At 40.7% G+C, this 19,150-nt stretch overlaps 3 protein-coding genes across 4 annotated transcripts in view; 2 read left to right on the top strand and 1 right to left on the bottom strand.

The window, feature by feature from the left end:
- On the top strand, positions 1-3,558 carry LOC106911664 (uncharacterized). 2 transcript variants are annotated; one of them, XM_088013201.1, is made up of 5 exons: positions 1-124; positions 209-471; positions 1,388-1,681; positions 1,974-2,126; positions 2,198-3,558. In XM_088013201.1, the coding sequence occupies exons 2-5, from the start codon at positions 222-224 to the stop codon at positions 2,359-2,361; spliced, it is 861 nt and encodes a 286-aa protein (XP_087869327.1). In that variant the 5' UTR covers positions 1-124; positions 209-221; the 3' UTR covers positions 2,362-3,558. The 2 variants fall into 2 exon arrangements, with proteins under 2 accessions (XP_087869327.1, XP_014833953.2); XM_014978467.2 differs by having other exon boundaries at positions 1,415-1,681; positions 2,198-2,875.
- The window catches only part of LOC106913309 (NLR family CARD domain-containing protein 3-like), a 50,709-nt gene extending 33,062 nt beyond the window's left edge, over positions 1-17,647 (bottom strand). The window contains exons 1-6 of the mRNA XM_088013154.1: positions 17,628-17,647; positions 16,418-17,398; positions 16,084-16,312; positions 13,513-15,256; positions 11,562-11,735; positions 10,427-10,600 (exon numbers count right to left, since the gene is read on the bottom strand). Of these exons, the coding sequence (XP_087869280.1) occupies positions 10,427-10,600; positions 11,562-11,735; positions 13,513-15,256; positions 16,084-16,312; positions 16,418-16,420 (2,324 nt within the window). The 5' untranslated portion in view covers positions 16,421-17,398; positions 17,628-17,647. The remainder of the gene's footprint in view (positions 1-10,426; positions 10,601-11,561; positions 11,736-13,512; positions 15,257-16,083; positions 16,313-16,417; positions 17,399-17,627) is intronic.
- Positions 3,012-19,150, top strand: part of gart (phosphoribosylglycinamide formyltransferase) — a 26,464-nt gene continuing 10,325 nt past the window's right edge. Inside the window, exon 1 of the mRNA XM_088013141.1 lies at positions 3,012-3,129. The gene's annotated coding sequence lies outside the window, so the exon portion shown is untranslated. The remainder of the gene's footprint in view (positions 3,130-19,150) is intronic.

A 19,150-nucleotide genomic window follows, 5' to 3' on the forward strand; every position in this document is an offset into this window, starting at 1 on the left:
GCATGCTCACTGAGCATTGTTGTTGGAGTCAGCTGGTGGTTGTCAGTCTGACTGAAAGTGGAGAAAAATATCAAGTGAAACGGAGCAAAAGCCGAACGGATTGAAACATTTTACAGAAGCGACAGTAGGTGTCGCTGTTGTCGCTTTATAACTGATAGTGGCGCTGAATTAGATTTCAAATAAGAGCGAGCTGGTCGTTTCTCCGCAGGTGGAGCGCTCGGATGGAGGCAGAGCCGGAGGACCAGGAGGAGGAAGAGGCGGCTGCTGCCATGCTGTGGTCCATCCAGGAGGCTCTGGAGAGGCAGACCCAGCAGATCGGAGCGTCGGCCTGCGGGGCCACAGCGGTGGTGGACGTCCTGAAGGCCCTCGGAGTGGATGTTTCGCCGGAAGAAGCTGACCGCTGCGTCCAGACCCGCCTGAGGAGGAACGAGTCTCCGCTGGCAGACTACCTGCTGTCCCGCAGCGAAGCTGGTGAGCTGCGGCCGTGTTTATATTATGGGATGTTGGTGCGTGAAGAAAAGTTTCCCAACATGTTTGACAGCGAAATAGGGCGCTGTTCATTTATATTGAGACTAGAGCTGACAGCAGTGACGCATATAGGGGCGCTGGGCTACAGGGGGCGCCAAAGTAAAGAGAAAATCTATTTCTTGTCATGATTTTCTGTATGTAAAAGATGTTAATTGTGTTAGAGTACAAAGAGTTGAATCTAAATCTGCAGGTTATATTTGGTAAAGAATTTTAAGGGATCTGGATTAATAAAATGTAAGATTTGTTTCATATGACATCCAATTTCTCGTCGTAAAAAGAAATTACAAATGACAGAAGATATTTATCTGCAAGTTGTACAATGAAGTGTTAGAGTCAGGCTACAAGAAATTTTTAATTTTTTTTTCTAAAAGTCGTGATATTAGAAAAATAAAACATTTTACTAGATAAATATCTTAAATTTACAAGTAAAAGTCGTTTTTATGAGAAAAAAGCTTCTAGTTATTAACATCTTATGTGATCAGTTCTGTCTGTCGTTAAAACAAACTAAATAAATTTTTAGAGTTCTTGTAATGATGATAATATGATGGTGATGGTTAAAAAACTATCTGTAAAACTTATAGCAATGTAAAACTTCACATTTAAACTTTTTAAGTTTTATGTTGAAATTCTCCTGAAATTACAAGTTAATTCTTGTAATAGAAAAAAACTCAAAGCTTGACCCAAATATTTCATTGTAAATCTGAATTCAAAGTCAAAACAAGATGGCCGCCCTGACATCACTCTGAATTTTGTAAACACCAGGAAGGAATTAATTAAAAATAATCTAGATTTTCCATGAGACAAAATAAAAAATCTGGATAAAATCTCTAGTGTGAATCCTTTTTCCTGTTGCCGTTAGCGACCGGTGATGTTTACCTTCGTCCAGGTGCGACTCACGTTCAGCTGATCCGAGGCGCTCAGGAGGCCAGCGGCGGGAAGGCCGTCGGCCGCTTCTTCCACCTTTATCCCCGGCGGCGCGTCAGGCTGGTCCCGTGGCTCGCACGCTGGATCAAGAAGGGCGCCGTTCCCGTGGCGACCATGAACATGCAGCTGGCCGTGCCCGACGGCGAGGAGGTGCCCGACGCTTGGCACCATCAGCTCATATTTGGAGTCGCACCCAGAGCCGTTTTTATGACCAACCCTTTGGATGTAGGTGTGTGAGCCAGAAGATTTATTGTTTATTTGACCAACCTGTTGGTTTCTCATTGGTTATTTTACTCCTAATTGCACTGAGTGAACAAATTAAAGTTGTTTTTACACGTTGGTGTGTTTAAGTGAGCTGTACTGGTGCAGAGTTGTCAAATAAATGTGGATTTCAGGTCATTTATGTCTGTTTTTTATTTCTAAATGTTTCAAGTCAGAATTGTTTTTCTTTATCAGAATCTCTGTTTTGTTTTCTACTCTCATCTGAACTTAAAGAAGTTTGGTTCTGTTCTCTCCTTCAGTCGGGGAGGTCGAAGTTCACCAGCGACTCTGCAGCCAGTCGGTGCTGCTGGTTCGTCGGGAAGACGTTCTGCAGAGATTGACGCCCGACGGTTCGCCGTCCGACCTCTCTGACATCCAGTCCGACCCGCGCTGGCAGCAGCTGGACGTCGAGGGTGAGGCGGCGACCTTCTCCTGACGCCGACCTCTGAGCCGCCATGTTTGATTCTGGTTTTCTTTTCTCCAGGTCAAGTGAGGCAGATGATGTTAGAGGAGGAGCTGGAGGACGGGCCCAGGACGGCTCACGTCAGCATCCCGGCGGCGTACAGTTCAGGGGTCACGCTGTTCGCGCTGACGGGTTCAGATGCGGCTCAGCAGCTCCTCAAGGCTCCTGAACTTCCTCTGCTGTGAAGGACGGAGGAGCCGACTGGAGAAACGCTGGACTGGAAGGCAGCGCTCCGATTATTCTCCTCCACTCAGCCAGAACGCTGATTTTCTGAGTTCATTGATTTTTTTCAGAAGCAATAAAAGCATCGAATCCATCTTAGATATGAGACTGAAATATAGAGATGGAGATGGAGGTAGTGAGCTTCGGGTCATTTTCTGCTCCGCTTCTTCCACTACAGATGGAAAAACATGATGTTTTTCTGTCTTGATTTACATGTAATATTGTAATAATAACTTAATAACACCAACAGATTCTTCTGTATTACTCTATGAAACTATTAGTAAGTATTCTCCCTGAGTGGCTGATATAAGTTTAAAAATATATTTCTTAAAGAGCTTTTAGGAAACTTTCCAAAATCGTTCCCTGAAGATCGACTGCTTTTCTTTTTAGGGAGCGATTCTCATCCTCAGGACACTCTGCACTGCTTCAACATATCTGAACTTAAGTAGAAATAAAGTGGAAAGGCTGTGAGTGAAATGGATTTGATAATATAGAGAGAATCTAGAATGATGTGCAGGTAATAAAATGAAAAGGTGAGGTGGTTTCTATCTAATGCATTTAGGGAATATAATGAATGCAGAGAGGAAAGAAGACATTTTTGACAAAGGTAATCCTGGCTGCAAACAAAAACAAAGTTTGTGAAAGATTATTGAAGAAGATGAGATTGGGATGTTGGAGGAAATTTAACCAATGGGAAAAAGTATTTGACAATGAAAATACAGCAAATGCAGGTAAATGATTAATGAATGATAGTTTTTTAAAATATATTACAAAAATGTAATGTTTAGTTTCTTCTGTATGTTTTGTTCTTAGTATAATTTAAGGTTGATTTTATATTTGGGGAAAGTGCTTTAGAGTTTCAAGAGAAACTTTATCTACTTACTTATATTCGTGTAAATGTGTCAAACTTAACCACAAGGCTTCACAAAGTTGTTAAAGAGTGAAATGACTTTAATTTTCTTGTATTATGATCATTTAAGCTTAATTATTGCCTCATGAAATGTTAATGGTAATTTATTGCAAATTGTTTAAAAAAAAAAAAAGATATTAACTGTTATTTCCACTCTTGCATCACAAAAGGTCCAGAAAACAAAAATGCCAGAGTCCCTCTGGAGGAAGTTTTCGACTCACTCAGAAACAATAAAAATCGCTCGCGGAGACTTCTCCTGTTTCAAAGGAGTTTATTTTACTTATGAAAATAACAAAAAAATAATCTCCGAGTTGACTTCAGATAAAACGTTAACTTGCGGTACAAAAACCTTTTCACTCCTTCACCAAACAATCAGATCAGCCCCAGCAGCTGCTTCTGCCTGTTAATCACTGCAGGAGGCTGACAAGGAGCAAAACAAATAAATACATAAATAAATATACAACAATAGATCTACCATTCGCATGGCTTTAAATCTGTGGAAATTAATAATTTAGCAAAAAATAAATTAATCTAATTCTTAATAGGCTCCAACAGTTTGCAATCTTTTAATCGCTTGATATTAATCTCTCAAAGCCATTCGTTGGAGACGTTTTGAACAAGAAGCTATTGTGGAATTCACCTTTAAGGTGAGTGGTGGGCGGCACCAACGTACCCTTTAAAGCCAGGTGTGTGGGGTGTGCACTCTCATACAATTGTTTTGACCTGTGGAGATGGCGTTGTGAGCTTGTGTGATCCTGTCTTTCCTCAAGCATCAAGTAATGGTCTTCAGGTTAGTTTTGTGATTTTCCTTATGTTGGTTTTTAGATTAGTTTGTGGTGATTGTGCTTCCTTTTGGTTCAGGATTGAGGTTGTGCTGGTGCTCCCGTTTTGCTCTCTGGGAGTGCGTGTGATCAGGCACGCGTCGTGGGCGTGGAGCTCTTAACCGAGGTAGGTGGGTTCATTGTCAGCTTGTTGAGCTCGGTGCCATAGTTCACCTTAAATTTTATTTTTAGATCCTGAGGTGTTCGGGACTTGGCGGTGGACTGTTGTGTGGTTCCCCCCTCCCTCCTCCTGCCGCTTACTGGTGCGCGCACCTGGCCTAATTGTCCGTGGCGTAAGGGAAGCACGGCCACGCCAACGCCGTTGTTTTGTCTTTACTTTTGCTTCTTGCCTTTTCAGCTGGGTATCATTTACCCAATTGATTTATTCTTTATTTTGGCCAGGGTTCAACCGTTTATGGTGAGTTCCCCTATTTTTCAGTACGTTTTACAATTTGTATTTTTTTTTCTTCTTTGTTTGCATGTAGGTTTAATTTGTCAATTGCTTGCATGATTTGGTTTATTTAGTTCAGTGCTTTGCTCGTTTTGCTTTTTGTTCATTTGCTTTGCATGTTTTCTTTGGTTGGGTTGCAGTGTTTGTTTTTTTTTTTGTTTTGTTTTCTGCATGTTTTTTTGTTGGGTTTGAAAACGACTTGCCGCTGAGAGCTGATGTGCAATATGTATTTTGTGAAGTTTGTAAACTGTCTTCTTTAATGCATATATTCTATTGTTGAAGGCCTATTTTAAACTTTTGGAAAAATAAATTAAATTCTTTTTAAAAACATTATGATCTGTCCCGACCTGGCGTGGCCTTTTTGTAGATATGAGAAGTTGAATAGTCCTGGGGCCAAGATCTCGGGTGGCATTGTTGGATGTAATACTTTAAAATTTAATAGTGGACACCGCTATTGCCACACTATCACAAGAAGAGTCGGGGGTCTCCTCTTCCTCCTGCCTCTGTCTTCATCTCCGTGCCCTTGGCAACGGCGAAATCCCTCCACAAGATGGTGGTGTGTGCAGCCAGAACCACATGGGATGTAATTACAGAGAGTTTCAAAGCAGGGAAGTGTTGAAATGAGGGGAAAGAAGTGAACTGATTGAACGACAGAAGCAATAATGGCCGCCTTGCTCCAAACGCTGATGGGGAATCTCTTGACAAATTACCGCCGGGCCCTGTGAGCGGGAAGAGTCCCTCGCTCATCAATATTCACAGAAGGTAAACAAGCCGGACCGGACCAGAGGGGCTCATTTAGTTTGTAAATGTAATTGTGACATTTGAACAACTTTTGCCAGGTTTTGTAGGTTTTCTGGTGGAACGAAACGGCTCAGATGTCTTTAGGGAACCTTTACATGAGGCACATAATCAATATTCATCAAGAGAAAAATTAGCTTTTTATGACAGAAATAAAAAACTGGAAGCGGAGAGAACCAGTAATAAAACTATTATCTTTATCATTAGCATCCGATGCCTCAAGAAAGCATTATGTAGTTTTTATATTTAAAGGGACTCCATTATGCAAAATTCACATTTTGCACATTTTTGTACTTGTGTTTGGGTTATCACTGCTTCTTAAAACGCTCCCATTGTCTTTTTTGGCGACTAATGTTTTTTGTTTGGAAAATGATGCGCTGTTACCTAGCAACCCTACCAGAGCCCAGCCCCATTACCTAGCAACCCAAGCTGAACTCCAGCACATTTGGTCAGCTGTACAATGGCTGCTGGAAAAGACAAGTGCTTTGTTGACTTACCGTCCAGAAACCTCTTGCTGCGTTCTTGTTGGTTGTGAAGGAGGTTCCACTTCTACTATTCAAGGATGGACAGTTGTTGCACATCTGTTGGCAGCCATTTTCATTTACAAGTGTAAACGTTGAGTCGGGGAGCGTGGCTAGGTGCAGCACATTTGGATTTAAAGTGGCAAGTGGCCATGAAACGACAATTAAAGAAGCTCAAAATAGGAAGAACAAAAGAAAATCTCTCTAAAATGCCCTTTGATGTGAGCGTGTCTGGATTTTATGTGTCAAATTAGATGGTGAGAGTCTGTGGATATCAGTTTTTATTTTTAGTTATTGATTTAGCTTTGAATTCAGGTTTGGTCTTTGACTAGGTCATTTTAACACATGAGTGTTCTTTGAGTTAAACAATTCCTCTATAGTTCTGACTGAACCTTTAGGACTGTTGAACCATTTTCATACATGTAGATCATGAAAGGATAAATTTACCTTCCAAGACTGGAAAACTATTTTCTGTTTTGATTAATTTTACTTGAAAGCATTGGTAATTTTTTATTTTTTAAATCCATGCAAGACTTACAGCATCTGCAACTGGGGATACCAGAACTCTGAGCCAGTTTAGATGAAAATATCCCACCCTGGGTAATTTTGAGTCAGTCTGGAAAAACTATAAACATTTAAACTAAAAACATTTATTGTTGATAAGCTTCAACCAGCTGAGATCAGGACCTCAAGCAGGTGGAACCACCTAAAGAACAATTAATAAAATTAAAAAGTCAATGAGCTTTTAAAAATATTAAACTGTAGTAAACGGAAGATTATTTTTACATTTTTGTTTTTGCCAGACTCGCTCTCTACCGCTCTCCTGTGGTCACACATTGTAACTACACACTAAAATCCTTCAAACTTGTTCAATGATGAATTATAAAATTATGATCGATTATCAGTGAACTGAAGGACAGACTCCATTGTTCAGCATCAGAGTTTAGATCTGCAGCTCCTGATAATCAGTTTGTGTTTAAAACAAGCTGCTGCTAAAAGCTGTTGGCATCGCTAGCATAGCTCAGAGTCTCTGTGGAGCTGCTTCTCGTTCACACTGACAGAGAAAACATTGAAGTGAACCAGGAGAAGAATCTGCCTTCATTTATATCACTGGGAACCAGTTAACCTGCTAGTCTGAAGCTGGAAACCAGTTAGCTCATGTATTTTATTTAAATATTCTTGGTCTAAATAATGCAAAATAAACTGTTGTCTAAATTAGAAGCTTAAAACGCTGAAATCAACTGAACAGGATGTTTATGTTATTACTAAATAAACATGTCAAAGTAAAAATAGAAAATTAAATATATTTAATAGCATGAAGGATTATAATAAAAGGTGCAGTTATTAGATTTGTACACATAACATTATTAAAATCTTTATTAACCAAATAACCCACATTACATTAGAATAAATATAAACAAACATAAACCAATCAGCACATTATCCCAGTGATTCTCTGAGGTCTGAATAAGTCAATAAAATCTCAGTAAAGATCCTGAAGTGACACATCGAGTCCTAAAGTTATTTAGTAAACTTAAAGTAAAACACAAAACATGGAGTTAAAAAAGTAAAACACAAAAACATTCAGAGATTCTGTGGGACATCCAGTTCTAAACTGGTTAAACTGGTTTCTGTGATGGAAGCTGAAGTTTCTCTGCAGTTTCCAGTAAATCATCTTTTTATCTGTGGAGCTTTGAGGAACATTTTCCTGTCAACAGAAGAAGAAGCAGCAGAGAAAAGAGGTTTGAAGTGTCTTTATGATTCAAAGCTGAACTGAAAATGATTCCCATGTTTCCATCTCAGACCATTTCTGGCTCCAGGATGAAAATGAATCAGAGAGAAAAAAGATCAACTTTCCAGTAGAGGAGTGCCGATCGATCGGTCACCGATCATAATCGGGCCGATTTCCGTGAAAAAGTGCATGATCGGTGATCGGCGATCATTGTCTCTTTTACCGATACCGATCACCTGCTTCTCATTTCGCAGCCTGCCTGTGCAGCTGGTCTCCTCTTTCCTTCACACTGCGCAAACGCGCAGCAACAAATCCTAAGCGATGTGGAACTATATTGCACTGAGTGAATGGGGAAGTTTGCGTGTTGCGGCGGAAAATTAAAGCAGGTGGGGTGAAGCAGGTCAAAATGCATCATCACAACGAATCTAATATGGCATAAAAACAATGCCATACTTGACGGAGTTTGGCTACATCGAGGCTCACTGCAGTAAAAAAGACATACGAAGGATCAGATAGCAGGTAAAGCAGCGCACAGCTACAAACACTCACCCGGATTAGCATGACGGTCAGAAAGCTAAACAAATAACCCGCAAAAATTATTTAAGTCTTCGAGCTTGCGATGTAAGACGCTGGTTCTGCTCTCGCTGTTGAACCGCTGCTACACTACAGGTAGTAATATTTCACAGAGGAGCTTCGCTTCTGCTCCACCTGGTAGTGACTCTCACACCGAACCTGCTTAAAGCTGCAGCATCTAACTTAAAAAAAAATACATTTTACATATTAAAATTTTCGCTGTCCTAACATGAGACAGATAATCTCTAAAACAAATAATCGATCTCCTCCCTGTCCTGCATAATTACTCCGCTCCGTCAGAAACAGCCACTCAGAGCTAGCAGTAATCAGCTAGCCGCCATGCTAACAGGAAGTTTTCATTCATTAACTCTGGATTGTTTATTGTAATGGAACCTGTATTTGCCTTTGAATGTTAAGTTTTATACTTGAATTTTTTTGGCAATGTTGAGAGGTTTTATTTTGGCTCTTTGTATTATTTAGCCTCTTCAGAGCCTTCATATGTTATCAGTCTGTTAAAGATAGTATTATCAATAGTAGTATAATTTGCACAATACCTGTTTTGTTTAGTTTTCTTCTTGGAAAAAGTCATTAAAAACAAGTTTTTGTCTAAATTAAGGTGGATTCATGGTTCCTTTTTCCACATAATGTAACCAGTAGGGTTTATGATAAAAAATAAATACATAATAATTATGTGATCAGTATCGGTGATCAGTATCGGTGATCGGCCCTCATGGGTGATCGGTATCGGTATCGGCGGGAAAAAACCTGATCGGCACATCTCTACTTTCCAGTTGAATCCAGTTCAGATCAAAACTCCATGAAGCCTCTAACTGGAGCCCAGTTTGAATCGGATCTTTATTGATCCAAAGAGACAAACAATATCAGACACTAAATGACAGACATGAGAAAATAAACAGGAGGAAAATCTTGGAGGTCAGAGGTCATCATGATCCAGTCAGAGTCTCTTTAGACTCAAACTGCTGCAGCTTCAACCTCTGAGGATCAGCAGGACACAGAGACCGTTCTCTACTTTACAGAGATCAGAACCTGCAGAGAGAAGAAGGATGGAGAGATCAGATCAGTGAGTGTTTCCAGCCTCTCCAGCAGCAGTCAGTGACGCAGCACATCCAGTAGATGGTTTCCAGGCTGCAGTCAGACTGATCTCAGAGCTGTGACCAAGATGAACCTGATCAGTTGTTTCCTGTTGAACTGAGAGAACAAGCAGATCTGAGATCAGATCTGCTGCTGCCACAGTTTGATGAATGAGGACCACTGTCTCTAGACATGGTGGACGGCTGGACGCTGGAGTCCAGCTGGACGTCCTGGAGACATGGACACAGCAACAACACTCATCTTCACACCAACACAAACACAGGAACACAGCAAGCTGCTGCTCCTCTGATTGGCTGATTGCTGTCTCTGTGTCCAATCAGGAAGCCTGAACCATTCTCCTCCCACTGAGAAGCTGCAGCTTTACTGGGAACACTGGAGCTTTGCTTTGATGCTAACTGGGTTTAGTTCAATATGCTGACAGCAGCTGGACTCACTACAAACATTTACTTACTTTAAAGTCTCTACAAGATCCTTCAGCTGCTGAACATCTGAATCTTTCAGGTTGTTGTTCATCAGGTTCAGTTCTGTCAGATGGAGGCTGTTGGAATTCAGAGCTGAGGCCAGAAAATCACAGCTGATCTTTGACAACCTGCAGTAAGTCATCCTGAATAAAGAATAAAAGATGAGCTGAAGCCAACAGGATGCAGGTGAACCAGTCCAACAGAACCAGTTAAAGATTCTCATGAATATTAAAGCCAACAAGCTGCTGCTTCAATAAAGACCTGCTGACTTCAGAACCAGAACCAGAACCTGGTACTGGGTCATGTTGTGTTGGAGGATTTTAGTCAGTAAAATCATTCCAGGTTCTGATCAAAGTGTTGAAGCATCAATCATTGATTATTGATTTTCATTCTCTCCGTTTTTGATCTGACCTTTGACCTGCTTGACATGAGGGGGATTTCTACACACTGGAGGTCCGAATGCTGTCCTGTTCTGACCTCAGGTCAGCAGGTCCAACTCAGTTACACAGAGGGACTAAATTAAACTCTGGATCCAAGTCCAGGAACAAACTCAGAAAATATTTATTAGAACAGAAGATATGAACTTTGATTAATGATCAATTATAGATAATTATTCACTGAAATATCAATAATTATATAATTACAAACCTCAATGTTTTCAGTCTGCAGCCTTCAGTCTGTAGAAAACCACAGAGCTCCATCAGTCCAGAATCTTCCAGGTTGGTGTTGTACAGGTTCAGTTCTGTCAGATGGGTCAGTTTGGACTTCAGAGCTGAGAACAGAGACGTCCAGCTGGTCTCTGACAAACTGCAGCTCATCAATCTGAATAAAGAATAAAATATGAGCTGAAGCCAACAGGATGCAGTTAAAACTGAAATATGAACAAATAAATAAAAATGTAGAAAATTAATTTCCCTGAATGTAAAAGAAACATGATGAACTGATTCTAACATCTGATCCAGTCAAACTGGTTTAAAGAGTCCAAACCAGCAGAACCAGAACATTTTATCAATAAAGAAACTCAAAGTTTTCTATGAGCAGCAGCCTGGATGAGGTGAGCTATTTCTGCTGGTTCCTGATCATCAGCTGGAGACCCGACTTGGTAACCGGATCAGAACCACTCAGTTTATTCATGAATGGCCTTGGGTTCTTCTTAAAGCTGCTGAAAGCCAATGGAGGCCATTATTTCCTAAGGAGACGTGACCTGATGAAGCTTCATCACAGAGACGAGGCTCCAACCGACTGACAGCTGTCAGACTGAAGAGGACGGTTCCTCTCTGACCCGGCCCAACAGAACCACAGCTTCAGGACAAAGTGAGGAACCTGCTGCTGCTGCAAACCTCACTGTCATTCAGATCATCTAGATTTGCTTTTCTACAATCAGTCACTTAGATGTTTCATTAATGATGATTTGAACTGGTCAGTGTTTGTGGCTCGACTGGAGGAAAACATTTCATTCTGGATGTAAAGATCAGAATCAGAAATAAAACAATCTGAATCTTTACCAACCAAACTGAAACATCTCCATCATTAATTAACTTCATTTGAATTATTTTACTCATTTTGTTCATCAGTAAAAAAAACATTTTAAAAACTGAAAAACAAAGTTCAATAATCTCAAAATCAGAAATAAGAAAATAATTCATTTATGAGGTAAAATGTTTTAGAGATTTTAATGACATTTAAACAGGTTGTTTTAAAATATATTATAATAAAATTATTAATTAAACAAAGGATTAAAGTATCAATAAATGATTTTATTGTATAAATAGAGAAAACAAACCTCAGATTCTTCACTTTACTGACTGAACTCTCCAGGATCTCAAACAGATTCTTCATATCAGAGTCTCCCAGTCCTTGGATCTCACTTATTTCCAGTTCAGTCAGATCTGGGTTGGACTTCAGAGCTGAAGCCAAAACTTCACATTCAGCCTTTTGGATCTCACAGCCACCAAGTCTGTGATGAGAGAAGAAATAAATTCAGTTCTAATGAAATCAATCTGGATCATAAACAGATAAAATATGATAACAGTGATGTCATCATGATGTCATCATCTGATCAATATCTGATCTTCAGTTTACTGAGTTTGACCCGACAGAGAGTCTGTGCAGTTCCTGACTAAAGTCCAGGTTCTGGTTCTGGTTCTGGTCCAGGCTTCATGTCCTCAGACCTTCAGCTCAGTCAGATGTTGAAGATCTTCTATCATCTGTGAAGGAAAGTTCAGTTTCTCTGCAGCATCAGAGCCTCAAAGGAGCTGCAGCAGCTGATGAAGAGGCTGACTGAGCTGAATGAAGGAAACTACTGGAGGTGATGGAGAGGAGGAGGAACTGCTCACAGCTCTGACAAGTCACACTGACTTGGACTAGACCGTTTGGCTCCTTGAGATCTTCCACCAAGCAGGAAGTGAGTTATAAATGAAGTGAGCAGAGCAGGAAGTCCAGCCTGCTGTGGACCTCTGGCATCTCTGGGTTTGTTTAGCCCATATCTGCTGCTGCAGCATCTAGAATCCTCCTCATCATTAATAATAGTAGTATATTCTATAGAAACATGGCTCCCAGCAGCAGGTTATTAAATGCTGTCACAGAGGAAACTGGGAGCAGACCAGACACATGATGCTCCCAGTTGTGTCTCCGTTCATCTGCTGGATTTGATGCTGTAACAAAGTAGAAAGTGGACAGTCGTCAACCTGCTTCAGCTAAAAGCTGCAGATTGTTCTGGTCGTCCTGCAGAGCAGCAGCAGAACCGGTCCTGCTGCTCCTTCAGGTCTGGACCGTCCTCTGTTGGTCTGAGAGGAACTGGGACAAACTGGTTGGAAGAGGGACACATGTCTCTACAGTGGTCTGTCCATCGTCTCAGAGGAACAAAGGTTTGGATGTCAGAAGAAATTGTTGCTAAATTCCTAAAGAGCTGAAGAGCAAAACCCCTGGAGGAGACGGAGCGTTTGGGTCCAGCAGCATCTTCATGGTGAAGCAGTGAAAGTTCTCCAGAACTAAAGAGGCTGGGATGTCTAAAGAGCTGAAGCTCATGTCTCTGCAGGTCTTCATGGAGGACAGCTAACAGCTTCAACAAAGGCTGCAGATGAAGAGTTGATGAGGAAAATGGTTCCAGCTCTGGAAGCAGAGTTCTCAGAGCTTTGGGAGGATCTGACAGAAACTAGGACTTTTTCTGGAACCAGACAACAATCACCACATTTTGGTCTCAGTTACAAACTCAGAGGAAACTAGTGGAGGAGGAAGAGGAGAGGATGATGATGGGATGAAGAAGATCAACACTGTTCACAAAGTTTATAATTAATGCAATGGTTTATTTTAATGGTCCAAATTTCCATCAAACCTAAACAATTATTTTATAAAAACAGTCAAAGATCCTAAAAGGTGAATTATGGAGCAGCAGCTCAACGAGTGAAGAGAGTTTAAAGTTTAAAAAGTCTCTCTGGATGATTGGATCTTAGAGGAAATAGACATTTTCTAGAGTTCAGGGTTTTCTATTCATTTCTACCTGAAAACTGATAAAAAGTTAAATATTTTTAAATGATCAAAATGTGTAAAAACCAGAAGCTGCAGCTGTCCTGGATGAACTGAATGTTTAGATGTTTGAATGGCTGAAATCATCCAGAGGATGAAGGAAGTAGTTAAAGGCCAAAAACATCCAGAATCAACTTGAAGAAAGAAGAAGAAACAGGAGGACAATAGTGCTGAATCAGCATTCACACAATGAAAACATCTGGACTCACCGAGCCTTTCTGCAGTTCCTCACAGCTGGAACCAGTCTCCGTCGTCCATATTCTGATGTGTTGTACTTCTTCAGGTCCAACTCATCCAGAACCTCTGACATCTGCAGCATGAAGGCCAGAGCTGAACAGTCAGTCACTGAGAGATACTTCCCTGAATCCAGCAGCCGTTGGATCTCCTGATAAAATGAGACGTCGTTCATCTCCATCAGACAGTAGAAGATGTTGATTCTTCTGTCAGCAGAGATTCTATCAGTGTTCATCTCCTTCAGGTTGGTGATGATTCTCTGGATGGTTTCTGGACAGTTCTCTGTCTGACCCAGCAGATCTTCTAAGAGTCTCTGGTTGGACTCCACAGTGAGACCATGAAGGAAGCGGACAAACAGGTCCAGGTGGCCATTTTCACTGCTGAGGGATTTCTCCATGACTTTCTTCATGAACTTATCTAGAGATGTTTCATTGTATTTTTCTCCCAGGAAGGTCTTGATGACCTCTGACCTCCTGCTGGTGAAGCAGTGGAGCATGTAGACGGCAGCCAGAAACTCCTGGATGCTCAGATGAACAAAGGAGTAGATGGAGATGTTGCCCAGCCCAGTCTCCTCTTTAAACATCTGAGTGAAAACTCCTGAGAACAACGCAGCATCTTTGATGTTGATGCCACATTTATCAAGATCTTTGTCATAGAAGATCAGGTTTCCCTTCAGCAGCTGATCTAGAGCCAGTCTTCCTAGAGACTCAATCAGCTTCTTGTTCTCTGGATCTTTTTCAGGTTTTCCTCTGTACTTTTCCTCCTTGATTTTGTTGTGAAGCAACAAGAACTTCATGTACATCTCAGTCAGGGTCTTGGGCAGCTCTCCTTCCTCTCTGGTCTTCATCACATCCTCCAGAACTTTAGCAGTGATCCAGCAGAAAACTGGGATGTGACACATGATGTGGAGACTTTTTGATTTCTGGATGTGGGAGATGATCCTGCTGGCCTTCTCCTCATCATCTCTGAATCTCTTCCTGAAGTACTCCTCCTTCTGGGGGTCAGTGAACCCTCTGACATCTGTCACCATGCCAACGCAGTCAGCAGGGATCTGATTGGCTGCTGCAGGTCGTGTGGTTATCCAGAGGAGAGCAGAGGGAAGCAGGTTCCCCCTGATGAGGTTTGTCAGTAGAACATCCAGTGAACTGGACTTTTCAGGGTCAGTAAACATTTTAGTCTTTTGGAAATCCAGAGGAAGTCGACTTTCATCCAGACCATCAAAGATGAACAGAACCTGAAACTTTTCAAAGCTGCAGATTCCTGCATCTTTAATATCTTCAAAGAAGTGATGAATCAGTTCCACCAAACTGAACTTTTCTTCTTTCAGTACATTCAGTTCTCTGAAAGTGAATGGAAATATGAACTGGATGTTCTGGTTGGTTCTGCCTTCAGCCCAGTCCAGAGTGAACTTCTGTGTTAACAGTGTTTTCCCAATGCCAGCCACTCCCATGGTCATCACTGTTCTGATTGGTTGATCTCTTCCAGGTTTAAAGATGTCTTCTCTTCTGATTGTTTCTTGTTTCCTGGATGCTGTTTCAATCCGTCTGACCTCATGTTCCTGGTTGACCTCTCTAGTTAACCCCTCTGTGATGTGGAGCTCTGTGTAGATCTGGTTCAGAAACGTTTGATTTCCAGGTTCAGCGACGCCTTCAGAGAGACTCTGGAACTTCTTCTTCAAGTTTAACTTGAGTTTCCATTGACAGTTTCCAGGTTGAGTCCCTGCATGGAGACAAAACACTGTAAGGTCTGGACAGGCCACTGCAGCTGGGAAGAGTGACCAATGAAAACAGCAAACTGGGACACAATATTATGCAGCACTGGGTCAAGCCAGGTAACTGTTCTCTCCACTATCCTGTTTACTCTTTACAAACCAACTTCCAGTAGAAATCCAGGTTCTGCCCTAAGCAGAAGGATTCAGAAGACACTTTGATAGTTGGTTGTTTAGGGATAAACAGGAAAAACTGTATAAAAAACTTGGCAAGAACTTTTTTAACATGATCTGCATCAAATGCCTGCAGCTCAGTTCAACAAGGAGACCTTCTAGCCACCTCTTCTGTCTGGATGCATGTAGATGGACGGTAGACAGTCGGAGAGTTCATGTCATGCAGATCAGCAGCAGTTTATCATTTACTGGCCTCAATGTTGGCGCTGCTGCATCACAGTGTGAATTTGGTAGCTGTCTGTGTGTTTCTGAAGGTTCTTCATCTGTAGCTGAACGGAACATTTTTATGTACTGGGTGCAGGAATTAAAACTAAAATGGGTTTTTATCTTGTGCATTGCTGCCATGTTGGTTTTTTACAGTATTTTACGGTAAATATAAAGTTCCCAAAGTTTATATTTCATGAGCAGCAACCAGTCACCACAGGTGATGTTTAAATAAAAAAGCTGCTGAATCCAGAACGTCATTGAGATCATGTGACTGTTTGATGAAGATTTTCTGTATTTGTTCGTTTCTCTAGTTTGATTTCAGTTGAATTCATTTTCTCATGTAATCATGTTTTAATTATTCGACATAACAGCAGAATTGTTGTAGAAATCCTCTTACTGCTCTGCAGACGGTCAGCCAGCTCCTCCTGCTTCATCTTCCTCAGGAAGTTCAGGGTGATCTTCATCACCGCCTCTCTGCTGCTCCTCCTCTGCTCTTCATCCTCACCCCCCATCACCTCCTCATCCTCACTCTGACCCTCTGAGCATCCTGGGTCATCTGGACTCAGAACCTTTTGGATCTTCTTCAGCTCGTTCTTCACGAATGTGACAATGTTTTCCTCCAGCAGCTGGAACAGAATGAGAAGACATCAGACTAGATCTGAACATCAGGTCCATGTTGGACAGACTGACAGTCTTCTGGTCTACAGACTGAACAGAACTGATGTACAGACCATAAATATGGAGTCCAGCTGGACAGACGGATCAGTGGGAACCTCTGAGCTCTGCAGATCCTCTCTGTGGAGGAACCAGGACAAATGAACCAGAATCTGTCTGTCCACACAGAGACAAACTGAGATGAAGCTTCTCTGCAGATTGGAGGCAGAATTAGCTTTGCATAGTTCTTTAGTTTTCTAAACCTTAAAAACAGCAGCACAGGTTCCATCGGTGTTTAACTAGGAACACTGAGATATTTTAGGATCTGTTTTCTGATGATTGGGACTGAAACGCTGAGAGAAAGACAGCAGCAAAAGTCTGTTTGGTTCAGGTTTAAATATCCAGAACAGAATAAAACATCCACCTTCTTTATGCAGAAACAATTCAATTAGCTCTGATTTTAGAATTCAGACCAAAATTATTCATACCCTGGCAGATTTAATTTTTAATAAAATCAGTAAATTTAAAAGGAAACAATTATGTAATTCATATTTTTCTCCATAATCAGTGAATTACAGGAATCAACTGTTTTAATCTTGGAGCTCCACTAATGTTTATCCACAGATTCTCAACATTGTATCTGCATTTCTTTAGATAAATTCATAAAATGCTCCAACAGGTGGTTTCCACAGAGCTGAAATCTAAGATGGCAGCAGCTGATGCAGCTCTTAGATCATTACATGTTTTCTCCCTATTAATAAACTTTCACATCTTGTTCTGCAGCTGCAGAGTTTTCTAGGTTCCTCATGTCTCCCAAACGTTGCTAAAGACCCAGAAAGTCCCTGAAAACATTCAATCATGATGACTTTTTAAAATACAAACAGAAAATCAAATGTGACCAGAACTGGTATATTTTATGATCATGTCAGTAGAACATTGAACAGAACCTTTGGACCCGACTCTCTGCTGCTGGAGGCTGGTCTGATTTAAAATTAATAATAAATTCCTTTGACCAGTTGCTCTTCCATGACACACAGCTGGGCTCAGCTGCACGACTCCTGAAAATTAATAAAAAGGTCATGTTAGAAATGGATTGGTGATAAAAAGCCTCCTGGTTGTTGGCAGCAGGACTGGATTGTTTTCCAATAATCACATTAATATATTTGTATAAAATCGTCAAATTTAGAGGAAAATATTTCTTCAGGTGATAAAAGGCGACTTTGTAAAGGTAATATTTGTTGGACTCACATGAACATTTAAAAAATAAAACACTTAGATCCAGCTCACCTCTTTGAGTTGTTACTGCTGAAGGAAACACGGCTGGGTCCAGGTCCAGGTCCAGGTTCTGGTTCTGGTTCTGATAGCTTCCTGTGAACGGAGACGGTTTGGTGATTCCACTGCTGAACTTTGACCTTTCCTGCACGGGTAAAGGTCATGACCTCACCTGTGGTCCTGGTGTTCCCCACTAAGAGACATTTTAGAGGGAAGAACTGTGTCCTCTCTGTCCTCACACTGATCCTGCTGCCACTAGGTGGCGCTCCTCCACTCACCTAAAAACACAAACAGGTTTGAAATATTGACTTTATTTTATATTCATGTTTTATTGAATTTATATTTATGTTCTAAATCAAGTTAGAATCAAATGATGAAATGATTAATGAATTAATGAATAAAGTGGAAAATAATTGATAATTTTGTGTTTTGAGGAAACTTGATGAATCTGAGACTTTGAGAGAAAAATCTCAGGAGACACTCGTCCACATGACCTGTTAGTAAAACAGCTGGAGAATAAAATCATGAAGCTTATTGAGTCAGAACTCAAATAAAATCAAGTAAGAGTGGAAATACGTCATAGTAAAATTACTCAAGTAAAACCAAAGCATAGAAAAGTATTTCTGAAAATACATTTTTCAAAGTTACTGAAGCAAATGTAACTAACTCTGACTGAAGTGGAGCTTTGAATAAGCGACATTTCTCTATGAAATGTTAAAATTCTCATCAATGTCTCATTGTTTCACCTCAACAGTATTTAGTATTTAATATAAATATCTATGGATCCTATGAACGTCTTCCAGCTCCAGGCCGCCGTGTTTTCTTCTATGGGCAGATTTTCATCGGTCCCTCCCAGTTTCCGCTGGGAGTTTGTTACTGGGAGCTATGGAGCGGAAGTTTCTGCTGATTCTGAACGCAACGACCCTTAAAACGATCCAAACCATCACAACGAAACAAATGTTACGTTTCTTACCCACAGATTGAGATTTATGCGGCAAATCCAAACTGCGTCAAAATGAGGGAAGTGAAAATAAAACTCAGAGACGTTCAGGGACCAAAGTAAAAGTCAGAAGAAGTCAGACTCAATTTAAAATAGATGGGAAATACGGTCTATTTAAAGAAACGATCCTGTTTAACTGATTATATTTTCTCCCTCTAAATATTTAGTTTTTCTGTTCTATTAATGAAACATAAAGCAGAAATGAAATAGAAAGGTTTGACTAGACGTCTTTCGCTGAAGCCACGTGACAATGAGATGACGTCACACCGTCAATCTCAAGTATATTCTGGTAGTAAGAGTGATCACGTGCTTCACAAGGGTTTAATTAAACATGTCATGACTAATATGCAGCAAATAGTATTAATGTGGTGTTATATTGTATTATGGGGCAGAATGAGAACTCAGAAGGGAAACAAAGCCTTGGTTGTTTATGAAAAAAGATTTACCTGTTGGTAGGTTGGACTAATAATCTCTAAACTAGTGGAAAAGAACCCAGACAAACATAGAGGCTATTATAGATTAGAAAGGATAATTTAAT

This window comes from Poecilia mexicana, unplaced genomic scaffold, assembly GCF_051168715.1.
Source record: "Poecilia mexicana isolate PSO_F unplaced genomic scaffold, ASM5116871v1 scaffold_2, whole genome shotgun sequence".
In the NCBI taxonomy this organism is placed as follows: domain Eukaryota; kingdom Metazoa; phylum Chordata; class Actinopteri; order Cyprinodontiformes; family Poeciliidae; genus Poecilia; species Poecilia mexicana.

What these genes read in the sequence shown, in the direction of transcription:
- LOC106911664 (XM_088013201.1), top strand. Translation starts at nt 222, where the DNA reads ATGGAGGCAGAGCCGGAGGACCAGGAGGAGGAAGAGGCGGCTGCTGCC. An exon ending in GCTGTCCCGCAGCGAAGCTG is followed by an intron (nt 472 to 1,387) that starts GTGAGCTGCGGC and finishes TGTTGCCGTTAG; the next exon opens with CGACCGGTGATGTTTACCTT. An exon ending in GACCAACCCTTTGGATGTAG is followed by an intron (nt 1,682 to 1,973) that starts GTGTGTGAGCCA and finishes TCTCTCCTTCAG; the next exon opens with TCGGGGAGGTCGAAGTTCAC.